Source organism: Lutzomyia longipalpis, chromosome 1, assembly GCF_024334085.1.
Source record: "Lutzomyia longipalpis isolate SR_M1_2022 chromosome 1, ASM2433408v1".
Taxonomy (NCBI): domain Eukaryota; kingdom Metazoa; phylum Arthropoda; class Insecta; order Diptera; family Psychodidae; genus Lutzomyia; species Lutzomyia longipalpis.
The window spans coordinates 15,972,220-15,989,632 of NC_074707.1; the positions used below are offsets into that span (position 1 = coordinate 15,972,220).

The 17,413-nt window shown below is 35.2% G+C and overlaps 1 protein-coding gene across 1 annotated transcript in view; it reads left to right on the forward strand.

Annotated features, from left to right (window-relative positions):
- Positions 1 to 17,413, forward strand: part of LOC129792994 (furin-like protease 1) — a 94,090-nt gene that overhangs the window by 7,468 nt on the left and 69,209 nt on the right. Inside the window, exon 2 of the mRNA XM_055832518.1 lies at positions 10,240 to 11,301. Coding sequence (XP_055688493.1) covers positions 10,993 to 11,301 — 309 coding nt within the window. The 5' untranslated portion in view covers positions 10,240 to 10,992. The remainder of the gene's footprint in view (positions 1 to 10,239; positions 11,302 to 17,413) is intronic.

Genomic DNA, 17,413 nt, shown 5'->3' on the forward strand with positions numbered 1-17,413 from the left:
TGAAGATGAAGCCGAGAGGAGGAAGATGGACGAGGTTGAATGGAGATGCTGGTGTGGAGGGACAGTTGGTGCTGTAAAATCTTGCATGAAATGGATTTTTGGGGGTGAAGAAAAAGGAATTTTTGTGGTGTGGGAGGAGGAGGAGTAAGAATGCTTAAGTTTTTCCTTCTCTTGTGACGAATAATTCAATGTAATTTGTCATGGTGAAAGAACACACTTTTTTTCCTTCCTATATCCTCAATCATATTTCATGCATTATTTATCATATATTGTCCCCAAAAGATGTATAACTTTGATCTCTTCGACGAATATATTTTTGTGAAAATATTTTGTCCTTCTCAGCAAGAATACCGGAAGTAATAGACACACTGTTCTACATAGAACGTTGAAACAATATAATGATTGTTTAAAGATACAAAAAACTGTTGCAAATTTATTGACAGGATAATTCGATACATACATAGTTTGCAATTAATGAGGAAAAAAGCGAATTGTGTTGAAATTTTAATAGGAAATAAATTGAGCACGATAAATTGATGTGATTGTGGTTGATAATGGAAATTATTGCGCTACGTCAATGATTTGTCTTCCTACATTGTACACAATGTTGATGAAGAATTGATTGGTACAAAATGGCACTTGAGATTTTATTTATAGAATACTGGTAAAATTTGTTGCGCAATGAATTGAAATTGACATAAATTAATGATTGGCACTTGCTACCATTCTACTAACAAATTGCTAACTCAAGGAAGGAAAGGCGTTGAACGAAAAAAAAAACTTCTTTGGCCCATTGGAATTTTTCTTCCATTTTTGTTCCACCATAAGTCATTTCGGTAGGTCAAGAGCCAGAGCAAGAGATTTCTTTTCACCCATTCTTTGTACATACAGAGTGACTTTTTTTGTGTGAGCTGCCATACAATATAAAAGGCTGGTGGAAAAAAATAACAAACGGCTAATATACCACGTTGAAATATGTAAATGAAGCTTCTTAACTCTTCTTTTTGCTTCACATTTATATATTTTTCTTCTTTTACACAGCAAATCATACACGCATACATTGGGAGTAAGATTGATTTGTATGCGGAAAAGAATTTCCCATTATTAAAGGAATTATGTGCGGCTTTTTTTCCTTCTCCTTAAGCCAAGTTCTTCTTTTTTTTGGGGCGGAATTTCACAGAGGGGTTCCGCATTATAGGGTTGCATTACTTCAGATTAGGCAATTTACGTTCGCGATGTGAGAAGCATAAATTTCCTTGTCTACAGGAAATGATACATGGAGATGATAAAAAGCAAATACGGATTATGTTGAGGATTTCCTTCAAACATTGGGGATGAATGTTTTTTTCTATATTTTTTTTTCTTATGTGTCTCCTCTGGGTATTTTGGCTACATAATTTTATGTTTATATGTAATCTATATTAGGAATTATGTGCATACCTAGTAGATTAAGGAATCAGGGGCTATCTGGTATATAAAAAGTATTAAAAATGTTTTTCCGAATTCCGAAAAAGCTAAAAAAAAAATCTAAGATAATCTTTGAAGTTTAAAATGGATTTATTTTATTTCAAAATTCTTTTATTTGTAACTTCTAAAAATTTTCGACAGAATCAACCCCTTAGCTTAGGTTTTAGACAGATATTCGTGAAGATTGACAAAAGACTTTTCAAAGTCAAATTCAGGCCTTCATCAGGTCAGTCATTACATCTACCGCCAATTTAGATATATTCACTCCGTGAGCAGATTAACATTCGCTGAATAGTTAGTCAGAGTGCTCCACAAGTTCAAAGCTTCAAAGATAACTCTAATTAAAGTTTATTATATACGGCAATACTTTCTTAAGCCCATTAAATCGTTATATTACCTCTGAACATGTTATTGTTTTGCATACATTGTGTGTACATCTTCTCATGGGATGATGAGCCTCTTTTAACTTCTGCGAATGGTGATAAAGAAAAAAAAGATGCGTGTACAATAAAGGAATGAGCTGAGAAAATGCTTTAAAAAATATGACCCCCATATCATTCGCAATTTGTTCAATTTGCCAATTTTCTCGTTTTCACATGACTTCATTTCGATTGCCAAGCAATAAAAACGAGTGCAATGCCGGGGCGAAGAAAATAATAATTTCAACGAAAAAGCATAGAAAATTCGGATAGTAGACCGCATTGAGTTGCCGAAAGAATTAAAGTGTTAACGATTTTTTTTTAGCATTGCTTAACATTGCAATTTGAAAATGTATAATATACAACAAGAGTACGAGAAAAAGTTCAAGTTTATTGAATTGCTTCATCACGAATCCACGCGTATTATGAGTTAATTCCTCGGATTGTACATTTTCTCGGTTCTTTTTTTGTTACGATTGTTGGTTTGTGTTTTTTTAACACTTTGTGGCCATTGTTGGGTGTGTATATGGAAGATGATGATGTAATGGAGACAATACAATTTTGAGAGGCAAAAGCCTTAAGAAGTATACTCCAATTCAGTTTTTAGGTCTCGTTCTTATTTCAACCCCTCGCATTATGCGTTTCTTTTTTTTTTCTTCTTAAATGCTTGTTTTTCCAATGAATTGTCTGGTTTTTTTGCCTGACATTCTCATCGTGTCTCTGTTGTGTGTGAGATAACACAGAATACTCAACTATTGAGTTTGGAAATGTAGAAATTAAAGACAAAAAAAATATGCGAAGTACATAAGAGGAGTTTTATTCTATAACCGCGCGCTCTAAACTGAGACAATGGTCCATTGTTTGGCGATTAATAAGTATTTAAGTGCTCTGAGTATTTGTGAACACATAAAAAAGAAGTTTGCAATGAGCAAAAGAAGTGCAGCGAGAAAGAAGTTTGATACAAACCATTCTTGAAAAGTGCACTCAGTCGATGGAATGTTAACACGAAAAGTCCCTTCAAAGCCATCACAAACGCGGACCAAAATGAAATATTTTCATCAAACCTTGGGGGGTGTACCACCCTTCAATCGGAAATACAATATGCTTCTTTTTTTGTCGAATGAAATAAATGGGGTAGAATGGAATGCTCAAGGGGTGTGAGGGTGAATCCCATAAGGGGTGGCTTAATGCAAAAAGCGAGGAATTTTTCTCTGTGGAGTTGGGGGTGTTCTCTCTTTTTTTTTCGTACCCTCTGTGTGCATAGGTATACAATTTTCCCCTGTTGAATTGCTCCCTGCGACACGAGCAATGCGAAAAAGAAATATATAATACCACTTTGAGAATCGAGGAGGAAGATGATGAAAACAAATGGAATATTTTCCACATTGAATCCATTTGAGCGAGGTGTGAGATGAGGTTTAGCAGGAGGAGTGTTGCAGGGAGAAATTCTATGTAGGTACAATTTTGCTTTTGGTTCGTTGGAAAATACTATGGCTATATATATCTTTTCTTTTTTCCTCTCACTCTCGCGCACAAGTTGTTCCCATTGACTTCTCTGTGTGTATAATATTTCGAGTGCTTTGTATACGTTGTTGAATAGGGATACATAGCGCTCGGGTACCTCTCTGCAACTATCTAGAAAATCTACCTATTTGGACGTCTTGGAAGTTCCTTTTGGCGCATGGTGTGTGCGCCTCCGGTGAAGTAAGGAAAAAATAAAGAGTCAATTTATGAATTCTTGAAGCGAAGAAACGAAAGAAAATAAAGAAACTGGCGGAGAAATAGGTAGACATGAAAAAATCAAGCCCAAAATACCTGTTTGCCGGCACACAATTCGGCCAAGGTACAGCCAGTGAGCAACAATAAGATGAAGAGAGCAAAGCGGTCCATTTGCTGGGTATATTGACGTTGTATTGTTGCTTGTTTTCTTACTATGTACCTGTATATACATATATTTATATATAGCAATGGCAAAAGGAGCTAACATTACTTTATATTTTCTCTCATATGGAATTCAAGAATGCGGTACAGTGGTGAGAAGGAAAATAGTTTTAGAAATATGCTGAAAGAAACATACAGCCAATCTTCTCTTGGATTTTACTACTTCTTTAAACGAAACAGTGGTGTAACAAGGAAGGGTTTTTGGGTGCCTGAAAAAACATCCTAAAACTTTAGAAAGTTTAGACTTTTTTTTTGCATAAGTCAAAAGGAATTATTTTTAGGCTAAAAACGTTGGAATTAACGTCAATCGTTAGAAAAAAAAATGTCTCAAATGTTTTAAACGTTAGAAAAAGAGTGTCACGTGTAATAGAAAATGTCAAACATTATTATAAACGTTAACTTAAAAAAAAAACTCGTTAAACGTTTTTAAAGAAGCTTCAAACTTTAGGAAATAAATATCAAACGCTTGAAAAGAAATGTCAATTATTTGAACAGAAACGTCAAACGTTAGAATTGCACGGATTGTCAGAAACTATTAATTTATATGCGTCGACCGTTAAATTGGTTGAGTTATCCTAATCTTCTATCTAATAAATATCTATAATATTTTAAATCTCGCTTTCTAATTCTATCTTTTAAATCGATATTTTTGAGTTCTTTTAAAAAGGAATTTCTTTTTTATTAAATACCCCCTTGAATAGATTTTTGACTACCTCCCTGTACCCAAAGAATTTTTCTGGAAAGATTCTTACAGCGTAATATCTGCAATAGTTTCAAATAAAATGTTCTTTCTGGGTTGAATTTTCCCTCTAACCTCTCACCCTGGATTTTCATAGCAAATGTCCAAGTATCTCTTTATTAAACTAAACTAAATATTATAAATTTAATTTCCAAACTTTGGACTTTTGTGAGGGTTGAGTTTAGCTTTTCAAATGCGTTACAAAAGTCTCTAAAACAATAAGTAAACTTGATTATCGTCACCCTGTTGCGGTAAATTGAAATGCATTGCATGCATTTTGTGAATTAATAGTGTGATGCTACTATTGTCGGGGACACAACTGTGTAAATCAGTGAAGAGGTGGGATTCCTAGTGAGGTATGATGATGAGGAGAAGAAAAGAAAAACTGTGTGAACTGTTATTTTCATTTCATTAGAATAATGTTGTTTTTTATCCACTTGTTTCCCTCGATGTTCTGTTGAATATATCTTTGGGTCGTTAGACACAAGAAGGCACTACATTGAGCATTTCCAGCATCATTTTGTACATTCATTTTCTTAAAATAGACAAAATTTTACCATCCGAAGGCGTTTTGTAGGGAGACAACTCTCCTGCCTTCATTAAATGCTCTTTTGTAGGCTTCTTTCTTTTTCTTTTTCTTCACGTTACGCCATTGCTTGCGATTTTCTACCCTTGATCCCAAAGGTATACGATGTGCTCTAACACCTGAAAATTTGTAATTTAATTGCATTATTTATTTGAATGTACACGAAAATGAGTTTCCTAAGTCAGGTGTTACTTTTCATTTTCGAAATTGACTTTATATTTAGTTTTTTTGGGAAATAAAATGAAATTGAAGGTAAATTAAATAAAAAAAAATTGTTTTTTCTTTTTTTTTTATTAATTTATTTACAAAACATATTTTGCAAAAATACATAAATCTTTATTATTTTTCATTAATGTCATGTTTAATAAAAATAGCAATAGACTATAATAATTAATTCTCATTTGAATAAAATGTCAACAAAACAATTCTTAAAAAAATACAATGGTGAGTATTTTAAATAAAAGTCAATCATAACGCGTCCAGTTATTAGAGTTGGTATACCACAACGCGGATGGGTCAGTCTATGCGTTGTAATTCAATTTGTGAGTAGTATTAGTAGGCAAAGTCTATTTTTTGTAAAATTTAGCAATTTGACAGATTAAAATGATTATATCTTTAGTTCTATTAGACCTACAGAAATTTCTTGACTAGTTATGGAAAGCTATTGAAATAAGCTATAATCTGACATATATTTCGATACATTTCAAGGTCACCTCCAGAACACAAAATGGCGGTTATTTGTTTGATCAAAACAGTTTTTTGCACTTTTTGTCCTCAGGGAATGATTCTAGAGGTTTCTGATGTTCTAAAAAGTTGTAGAGTTTTGTAAACCCTTTAATTTGATACTAAGATGAGCAAAATCGGTCAAGCAGTGCAGGAGATATAGCTCTTAGAACTTTTCAAATTCCAGAAATTTTCAAATGGCTATATCTTCTAAACGGCGACATAGATTTTCTTCATTTTCGGACTGGTGATAGATATTGAGTCAGGCTACAACATATCAAAATTTAAAGGAAAACGATAACAGATGTTCGGAGATATTGCCCCTTTAAGTTAGGCAATTTTTGTTTTCAATTTTAGCGCCTCTTGCGGACATTTCTGGAACTTGAAATGTTCTAGACAGTTGTAGGGCTTTTCAATACCTTTCATTTGATACCAAGATGGTCAAAATCGGTCAAGCCGTTCTCTAGTTATATTGAAAAAAAACACTTTTTGCTTTAAACCGCCATATTTGCTAAACGGCTTGACCGATTTTCAAGTATGAGTTATCGATGAAAACGTCTCACTGAGCACTAAAACATACTAAAATTTCAGACCTCTAACTATAAGGGAAGTGGTTGACGATAGTTCAAAATGGCGGACGGCGGCCATCTTGGATTTTAAAAATGCGAAAAAATGAAATTTTACACCCACATTTCTATAGAAAACTTCAAACCGGAAGTCTCTATCTGTTACTGTTCTTGAGCTATAAGCCAAAGTTTGGGCCACCGGACGGCAGGCCGGCAGGCCGGCAGGCCGGCCGGATCAAAAATTTTCCACCACCATTTTCGTAATGTGGGATGTCTAAAACGTGCTTATACGAAGTTTGAGCCCGATCTGAGGTGGTCGGTTTTTCCGATGATTACAATACTTGGTATGCCACGATTGTGGTATACCAACTAATTTAAATAAAAAGCTCTTTCAATCGCATGTCAATACCATAATGCTTAACGATTTATTGCTTATTTTAATTAATATGATTAAAATTCTCTTTTTTTTTGCGTGGAAATTTATAAAAGCATAAATTAATTAAGTGATGATAGCCTGTATCCCGTAAATCTGTTCTTTTGTACTCATTCAGCTTCACTTTATTTATTTTTCTTTTAATAAAGAATAAAATAAATAAGTTCACTCCAAGGAAACATCTTAAGAAGCTATAAATAGAGGAATATTCTCTGTGCATTAAAATGAAAATTGAATCGTTCTTTTATGATAAAAAAAAACTTTGTTTTAAAATAATTTAAACAGACAGCGTCAGACCACTCTTCTTCCTGGAAATCCTTCTTTTTTTTCTCGCGGAATTGCTAGAGAGGTAATTATCTTAAGAGATTTTGTCTTCTCAGAAAGTGGAAGATAAGAGCGAAGGTTAATAGCAAGTACTATGTATAAAAAAAAAAGTTTTGATTTATCCCTTTTGGCAGTGAACTCTAACTTTGTCACGTACACAACATGAGATATGTAATCATCTTTAATGTCTTCCACATAGTAAGGCTAGAATCTCAAAATGTGATTCCTTAATCAAACAGTTAATCAGGGGTGCGAAGTGCTAATTATCTCACAGTGAAATAATGTAGCTTAACGAGCAACATAGGACATCTTCTTCACTATACATAATGTACAATTATTTCTTTAGTAAACCTTCCTTGAGGACTCTGCATGTTGGGGTAAAAGAAAATTTTCCAGCGCAATATATTTTCTTTTGCATCCAGTGTTAATGATAAAATGAGAGGTGGAGCAAATATTGCTCCAGTGCTTCTTCCATTTTCTCTTTTAATTTTTTTCCTACTCTGAAATTATGTGCACCATGACGATGTTGTGTCTTACCACCATTATATTTATAGTGGAGGAATCTGCGTGTGCTATATCGTGGTGTTTATTTGTTCCCATTAAAAATTCAAGGACTCCCACAAATGTAAACACACTGTAGTATCCAGTAAATTTTGTCTGCATGAGAGGATGTTTGTGGCTGCAGGGTGTTAAGTAAATTATATTCACAACATAAGCATTTGGAAAAGTTCCCCATAAAATGTATTTTTGTTCATAAACAATATTTCTCTAAACTGGACCACACTCCTAAGGCGAGAAGATTGTCTATAATTCTATTAAATTGTATTTAAATGGAATACAATGTTATTTGTATTTTCACCCCCCGAATGGGGTTGGGTTGCGTGGGTGAGAGAAAAGTTATATTTTACAGGAGGTAGCCTAAATGTCACTAGCACGAGATCAACTTCCGAAATAAGGGTTAAAATTTGCATGTCTCCGAATGGTTGAACAACCCAGAAACTCAATGGGTCTCAATAATAGGGGGTTTAGTAGATGTGTTGGACAATACAAATTTTGTGGATGGGGGTGGTGAATTTGATTGCTTTGCTTCTGTACATTGTAAGTCACTTTAGAATAAATGTGAAATTAGATAAGGGTATTAAAGGATGATTTACATTGCCTACCCCATGAGTTACACAGTCACGTTTATTCGTCTCCTAATAGCAATAGCACCGATTGTGTGTATACCTACCTCTAAAAGGGGCTGTGATTGACACGTTTTGATATTAAAAAATTGTTGAATGTGAAGCTTTTAGCCATTTACATGACAAAATCAGGGGTATATAGATAAGCTTTGAATACTTATTGCCACTTTGGGAATATAATATTAAATGGAGAATTTGCAACATTTAAGAATTTTTAGCGAAATCTTATTCATTTTTCCTATGATTTAAGCGATAACAGCCCAGAAAATCTTTAATTAAAAAAAGTTATTAAATTGTGATTTATAAAATGGATATATGACTGATTCAACCTAAAAAAAAAACTCAGAAATTATTTAAATATTTTGATAATTTTTATGAATAATTTACCGTAATAGTTCAATTTTTCATCAAATTAAATATTTTATTTTCTTTTTTGTGAATTGACGTATTATGTATTTAAGAGAAAATTACATACTCAAGATAATACGATGACTTCATGTAATTTAAGTGAAGTAAACTTTTGACAAACTTCTCAAAACTCTCTTGAATCAAGACACAAACTTTTCCTCATCTTCATCTCAAATATTTATTTCATTTCATTGATATATGGATTAAATCAGAAACAGAGAGGTAACGAGAAACCTATTTAAAAGGATTTTTGATTAAAAAGAAAACCAACTAATCAAGACAATGAAAATGTGTTAAGAATTGTTGTTTGATTCAAATTAAGAGCTTATAATTAACACTTATTTTTAAAACATTAAACAATATTTTTTTAAATGGCGCTTTTTTTAATACGTTTGACATTACTTTTCAAAATATTTGACATTTTTCTTCAAACGATTGACGTTTCGTTTCTGAATTTTGTTGTTTTTGGTAACTTTGACTTTTATTTAAATTTTGAAGTTTATTTCCTAACGTTTGATGTTTCTTCTAATATTCTTCTTTTCTTGTGTTTCATTCGTTTTAGCCTGACGTTTCTTTGCCAACATTCATTTCGTTTTGACGTTTGGATTTTCTTTTCAAACGCTTTACAATTTTATTCAATCATTGGACTTTTTTTTCTCACTTCGATCATTCTTCCTTTTGACATTTTTTTTAATCATTTGAAAATCTTATTTTGTTGATATTTTACTGTTTTATCCTGAAAATAGTGTCTTTTGGCTTCCAAAGAAAAATCGGAACTTTCTGATTAATAAAGTGTTTATTGAACGTCCTAAAAACCTCCTTGCTACGTTCCTGAACGGAAAATCCTAATTTTCTAATTATAACATTAAAAAATCTAACCTTGGCCCTAATTCAGCGGCCAAGAAACCCTTGAAATCATTAAATTTTGTACTGAAATTTCAAGATTTCAAGCGAATTTCAAGGGTTTCTTAGTCGCTTAATAAGGCCCCTTTATTGAATTTTATCAATGTTTTTTTTGTATCTTCTGTTCGTAATTTATTATTGTCAGCTAACGATAGGAAAAATGTTTGAAAAAAAAATATTACGAGTAAGAAAAGGATCTCAAACAAATAAAGGAAATAATTAATAATAAAAAAATGCCCTTTGAACTACCTAAACTTTGCCCTTTAATATGCTTGAATGGAACATTGACAATTCTTTTACAAGAAATCAAGAGCTGTGAAGTTCCTTTAAACAAATTCAAGAGAGAAAGGAAAATACTTTACACTGTGAAGAAGTCGATTTACGATTATGATCATGAGAAGAGATAAATGAGAAGTAAAATTCCCAAAAATGGGTAGTTGAGAGTGAAGGGATGTTTAACATGACAAAGAGGGATAGTATATCCCCTTATACTTTGTATCTAAATTTATTCTCATCCTGTTCTCTTTTATTTTGATGTCTTTCTAGATATACAAATTAAGGATCATATTACCTCTTGAGAGTTGAACGAAGCTACCATCCTCTTGTCGTCGCACATCAAGAAAAGTTTTTGGTGCACATAGTAGCGGGTTGTACACAACACTGCGGAATTGGGAAATGATGAGATGAATTCTCAAATGTTTGACACACTCAATTCTGAAATTTCCTTCTCTGTATCCGTATAAATTGAAATTGACGAGATTGCACAAGTTTTCCCATATACATATATTGAATGCAATACATCAATGAAATTGGGGTGAATACAGGGGGATGTGTATAACGTTACGTATCTTATTTATCACATTTGGAAATGTATAATGCCGAACGATAAATAATGCACGTGATTCAGTGATGAAAATATAGGCAGTTTGTTTGGTGCAAAATTCTAACAGTGTGATGAGTATTCTGAACAAGTTCCAAGGGTTGTGTGGTATAGTACTCTGTAAAGTTCACCTGCATCGCGGCAGATAGTGTTGTAGATTGATTATTGTTTTCCTACAACATACATTGCAACCTATCATTCAATCTGCACACAATTTATTCGAAAACAACGTACCCCTGAATGCGGTGTAAAGTCAACCAAATCAAAATCGCATCTGATTCACTGCCAATTTATTAAACGAAATTACATTCAGCAGCGAATTGTTCTTTCGTTTTTTCTTTCATTGTGCATCCAAAGTGTGTGCGCGTCGAAGTGATTGAAATTACGGGGAAGAAGAGGAGAGATTTGAAGAAAGGAAAATGACAAACGACGTGGTACGATGGACCAGCATCAATGGCAGCAAATGGATGAGGTTGTGTAGTGAAAATGTATTTAAATCAATTTTATACGAGATAGTTGTGCTATTATTAGTAATTAATTGTAATATATCGGCGGTGAGATGTGCCAGCACGGGTAGTGGTGTAAGTAGTGACAATGAATGGGACGTTGATCTCTATGATGAGATGACCCATGGCCATTATACACCAACATGGGCACTCCATATTCCCGGCGGGAAGAACGTAGCAGACGCCGTGGCAGCTGAACATGGATTCATCAACATGGGCGAGGTGAGTTTGGTCACACAAATTTGCCATCTATCTACTTTTACGGCCAAAATACATTTCACGTATTATGCTTGAACATGATCCGCTAAAATTATTAGAATTTTGTTAGGGGATGAGAAAATTTACGCCCTCAAACCGTTACAAGTTTAAATATTTAAATTTTATTTTATAGATCAAAAAGTAATAATTATGAATCTCATAGCCGAGACACATTTTGTGCTATACAATTCTAAATTATTGAGAAAGATCTATTAGGTTCTGCTCTATAAAAAAATGTTAGAAATACTTTTAGTTTCACAACAAAAGATTCTGTTTATGTTTTATTTGAAATCTATTCGGAACTTTATTTTTCTTAATCAAGGTAATGACTACGTACTCATTTATTGGTATGTGTCTAGACTACCATAATTTTATTTGCGATTCTTTTCTTTGCTAAAATTGCAAAATTTTAAATAAAATTAGCAATATAAGATAAAATAAGATGGAAATGAATAAAAAACTGCTGATTGGAGTCCTATGCACTTTCCAAATTACCATTGCAGAAAAGCTGGTGAAGCCAATGGGTGACTTCAAGATAGTTTAACCCTTTAACGTTCAACGTGAAACATAAAAACATTGAAACATGCGCTCTTTTATCGCAATTTTTGTTCTATGAATTTTTTTAGAGGACTTTTCTCACTCAGAACGTCTTCTTTGACCCTTTATGCGTGACTTTAATGCATTTGTAACATGGAAAAACAATTACATTCATAAATAATTGAAAAAATAAAATGTTTCACGTTTGGGTCAGCGTATGACCCAAAAAAACCTTAAAGGGTTAAGCCAATGAAAATACGTTTCCCATTTTTTTTTAGCTATTCAGAACTTTTGTTTTTTAATTATTGGACCTTGAAGCATAGAAATATCTTGTTAAAAATCTTCGACGTTTGTAGTTTTGAAAATATTTTTGCCGATTCTTCCAAGCTGATCCTACTAGAAAATGGGAAATTTCTTTATAGATTTTTTATTCTATTTTTATTACACTCGTATTCCAATTGTTTCCTCTAATGAAGAATTTTTCCATGCAATATCGAATAAACTCCTTTATTACCTCAGTCGGAAAATATTTTCGTTTGAATTTTCTGCCTTATTTAACATTTGCCCATAATATCTGCAAATGGAGTCTAAACTCGTAATTTTTTGTTCATTTCACTGTTACTATCGTATATGGGAAGTGAAACAATCTCCTCTTGATTCAATTCTGTGGCAATTTAAATTTTGCATAAATCAATCAATCAGTCGCACAATGTTTGTCACAAGATCGATCATCCGACAAAGTGTTGCATTGAACCATACATATTCCACACACCCTATATTGATGTTCCTCTATCGCCTCCTTGCCATGGCTCCCTCAATATCGAATGTATCAGTCGCAACGATGGGAAGTTTGCAATACTTCCTTGCTACTTTTTTTTTCAGCGCATTGTGTATTGAATACAAATCACGATTATCACTCTATATGCAAATGGTGTTGCATTTAGGAAAACTGCATGTGTGGATACAATCTTTGTAGAAGGGAAAAAAAGTGCAGCTTTACAGAGTTAGGTGACTGTGAGGCGCTTAGTAGAATATATCAAATTCATTGGAATTTCTATGGATAAAGCGAATGTGAGACTAAATGAAGGAAGAGCAAAATTTCAAAGCTACACGTTAGTCTCTCTTTGGGCACTACAATTGCTCTTTCATTGGACTATGCTATCAGTCTATGTATGTATATATACTTTGAATTTTGTGAAGTGACTGATGCGGCTCCTCTTTCTCAAGCTCCCCACACACACACACACACACACACACCATATCCTGCCTAACTAACAACAGACACTCTGCTCTCACTCTAAATCCTGAAAACAAACAGTGACAAATTTGTGATTCTTGGTGGTTTTGATGTGAAGCCTAAGGGTGCTTTTGGGGTGCACTATGTATACATACATAGCTTATGGCAACAACAGACGACCAAAGTTGCATGATGCATTTAATTGCTGAAGGATCGTGTTGGGAAACCAAATGCTTATACGTGAAGGAGTAAAGGATAAAAAAATTAAATTGTTTTATAAATTTTCGTATAAAGTTCCGTATTAAGCATGGATTTTCCTCATGCCAAAGAGAAGCTGCTGCAATATCTCTTTGCTCTCAATGCATCCTCAAGTAGGACTTTTTTGTTGTTCATTTTCCGCCCTCCGTCAAACGTGTGCACATAAAGCCAACAAACGAGAACTATATAGAATTACAAGTTATGTACAAAATTGCAAGCAAAGCACAAATTTTATTATCGCTTCTTTGCATAATAATTATTTCTCATAAACATAATCTATTGAAAACGTTCCAAGAATTTTCTTTTGCAAAAATAATATTACAAAAACACTCAATTTCAAAGAATTCTTTTTTAACTTGTTTTAGAATTACAAACTGCTGGAAATGACGGAAGAATTTCCAACAATTTTCCACGGATTTTTTTTTTCATTCAACTACAACACATCCATAAATAAGGAAAACTTTTTTTGTGCGCAGCATAAAAAAGTTTTGTACATAATGGTTTATCGGCATGAAAGGTCATAAATTTTCTCAAATTATTTCATTTAATACACCTCTCAAATTGACTCCTGTATACATTTTCAACCTTGAATGGATGCGAAAATTTGTTTCCAATCATCACATTTGTCGAAAAATTAATTTTTATTGAACTCTTTTATTGTTGGGGAAAAAACTCCAATGGACGGCAATTGTGGAGCATAAAAAAGTCATAAATTTGCAAATATAATCAATTTGAATATTACATTTAATGGCAAGCGCATATGACGAAAAGGTTGCAGAAAGAGGTGATGAAAAATGGGCTAAATCGATTAAATCACTGTACGAGATTTAAAGGTCATGACTTACAATCTCTATCTCGATGACAGGATCTATATGCTGATGATTTTTTTTGCTGACAGATCCGCTTCTACACTATTGGGCTCTGCGCTTCGTACTGAACGGACGTATTTAGAGCTGTGACAAAATCTTTATTTTTCTTGCTAATCTTCGGATTTTTTCTTATTTTTTCTTGATTTTCTTTCAGAGGGATTTCTGCTGGGTATTGGGGGAATTTTTTTTTATTACTTGAGGTCCTTTAAATAGGATTAAATTGGATTCTTTTTTCAGTGACTTGGTCAGAGTGAGAAAGTATGCTGAAGGAGCTGCAGCTCCATTTATTGTATACGTGCGTGCGAAAAACAAGAACAGCATGTCTATCTGTCGGGTCTCGGGTGCTCTCTTTGCGAAGTATGTGGGTATTGAAAACATTGATCCCGTGAATCGAGATAAACTTAAGGTAAATATGACTTCCAGGGATGATGCTAATAAGCTGGTTGAGGATAAAGATTTTTGCGAGAAAAACTTTGTTTATATACCAGCCAACAGGGCTGAAGTCAGCGGTAAGATCTTTATGAATGATTGTGAAGATACGAGTTGCTTTGTTTCTGAAGGCTATGGGATTCTCAATGGTGATACTAGGGAGATCAAAGTTGTTGATGCCCATCGACTCAAGAAGAAGGTCGTTGAAAATGATAAGACGAGGCTTATCTCTACACCTTTTGTACGCATTGTCTTTGCCGGTACCACCCTTCCTGATTACGTCATAGTCAACAAGCTGAGGATTCCAGTGCAAGCGTATGCTCCTAAGATTTTTGAATGTAACAACTGCTTAAGGTTGGGACATACAGAAGCCCGATGTGGTGCCAGGAAAAGATGTGAAAAATGTGGTTTAATCCATAACGAGGGAGAGGACTCAGTGGCGTGCACGGGAGAGGGCAGTTTTCGCTGCCCCAACTGCCGGTTGCTTTACGCGAACAAAGTTCATAAATGCCCTAAGATTAAGGATGTTAAGGATAGAGCGGTCACTCGGGCCATCACTAATAGGGATAATGAAAGAAATGGGCCGTCTAATAACGAATCCCGCAACGTGCCTCGTAGGCAGGAGAGGCGTAACAATGGACAGAAAGCAAGAGTCAACAATACAAATGAAGTCCAGAATATCCCTACGAAAAATCGTTTTGGGGCTCTCGGTGACCAAGATGAGGAGTCAGAAGTGGGCGAGATATATGACGTGTCGGAGACTGCGGATTCTGAGATGGACGAGGAAGAGTCCATGGATGAAGGGTGGCAAGGGGCAGCTGCTATGCCCCGCAAAAGGAAAAATAGCGATCGGCAAGACGATAACGCATGGTTTGGTTTGGCTGATGAGCAAGGTAGTGCGCGGGTCAAAAGGGGTAGACAAATTACTCCTCCAACGGCACCAGGACCCAAGAAGAAGTTGCCGCCGCCAGTGATGCCGAGAGATAGTGCTATGATGAGTGATATTTCGAACTTTGGGTGGAAGGATGTGGTGTTGCTGCTGTTAAGGAACTGTGGGATGAGTAAGAACTGTATTGCCATGATAGAAAACTTTGTACTTCCGTGTATTGAAAATATGTTAGGACAAATGCTGGTTAAAAAGCTGAAAAAGTCTCGTAAACGTCATGGATCTAGTCGTAACTAATGAACTTAGGGTCCTTCAGTGGAATATTAATGGAATCCGGTCTAAGCTTCAGGATATTAGTATTTTATGTAATCGTAAACGTGTTGATGTATTGCTACTTCAGGAAACTAAAATCACTCCTAGGTGTAATATCAGGATCCCTGGTTATAATCTCTTTAGAAATGATAGAACTAATTGGGGCGGAGGAGTTCTTGTGGGTGTGCATAGAAGGTTTAGGTCTACCCGTGTCGACCTACTTGATGAACTAAATACTGCAGCAGAGATGGTCGCTGTTTTGGTACACGTGAATGGTGGGGTCAATTTGTTTTGTTCTGTATATATCCCGCATACTTCCCCGATTAGATATGCGGATTTAAATAGAATATGGCATCCAGGCGTTGAAAAATACTTTATGGGTGGGGATTTCAATGCACATAATGTGCTTTGGGGCTCCTCTGTGACCGACGGTAGAGGTAGCACTCTGGGTGATTGGTGTGACGATAAGGATCTTGTAATTTTAAATGATGGGAGAATAACAAGAATAGCATGTCCCCCAGCAGCTGGTAGTGCTATAGATGTCTCGTTTATTTCTCGTGAATCGGGGCTCGACTGGACGTGGGAAGTTCTTGGTGATAGTCTGGGGAGTGATCACATTCCTATAATTGCAACTTGGTCTAGTCCTAACGGCAACATGTCTGCTAATATAGAGCCTCAGGTGACACAGTTTCGCGAAGCCCGTACGGATTGGAGGAAATACAGAGTATCAGTTTCCCGGGGTGTGGCTGCACTGAATGACCCTTCTGCAGAGGTACGCCTCCAAAAGTTCAATGATCTGCTGTTGTCTTCGGCCGCTGGTGCTCAAAATGTCAGGGGTTCGCCTAACTCCAATAGCAGAAGAAATGGGTCTTCTGTCTGTTTCAGGAATCAATGCTGGTTCGACGCCGAATGTGAAGCTGCGTGGAATAGAAGGGCTGATGCTTTCCATGTATTTTGTAACTCTGGAACGAGACAGGACTTCATTGTGTATAAGCGTTTGAACGCAGTTGCTAAGCGCCTGTTCCGTAGAAGGAGGACTGAGAGTTGGCGTACCAGATGTGAGGGGTTCTCAGATAGCACATCTCTGAGGGAACTGTGGAACATGGCTAAAGCCTTTAGAGGCCAAGCTAGAAGTTGTAGTCCGGGATTGAGTGTGGCGGAACTGACTGAATTTGCTGATAAATTGTCACCGCCCTTTGTTTGTAGGCCCTTTTCAGAACTGGTGCCGAATTGTGAACGGGTAGGCAATAGTGGGATTAGGTGGTGCGATTTCTCTGTACACGAACTCAGTGAGGCAATTGATGAAACTAAAAATAAAGCAGCTGGCAATGATGGGATCAAAGCTAGCCTCTTGAAAAACCTACCCAGGGAGGGAATTACATTTTTGCTTGGTCTGTTTAATGAATTTCTTACAAGTGCCGAAGTACCAGTTTCATGGCGTACAGCCAAAGTAGTCGCCGTTAAGAAACCAGGGAAGGATGGCAGTCTAATTTCACATTACAGGCCTATTTGTATTCTATCTTCTGTAAGAAAGATTTTTGAAAAAAT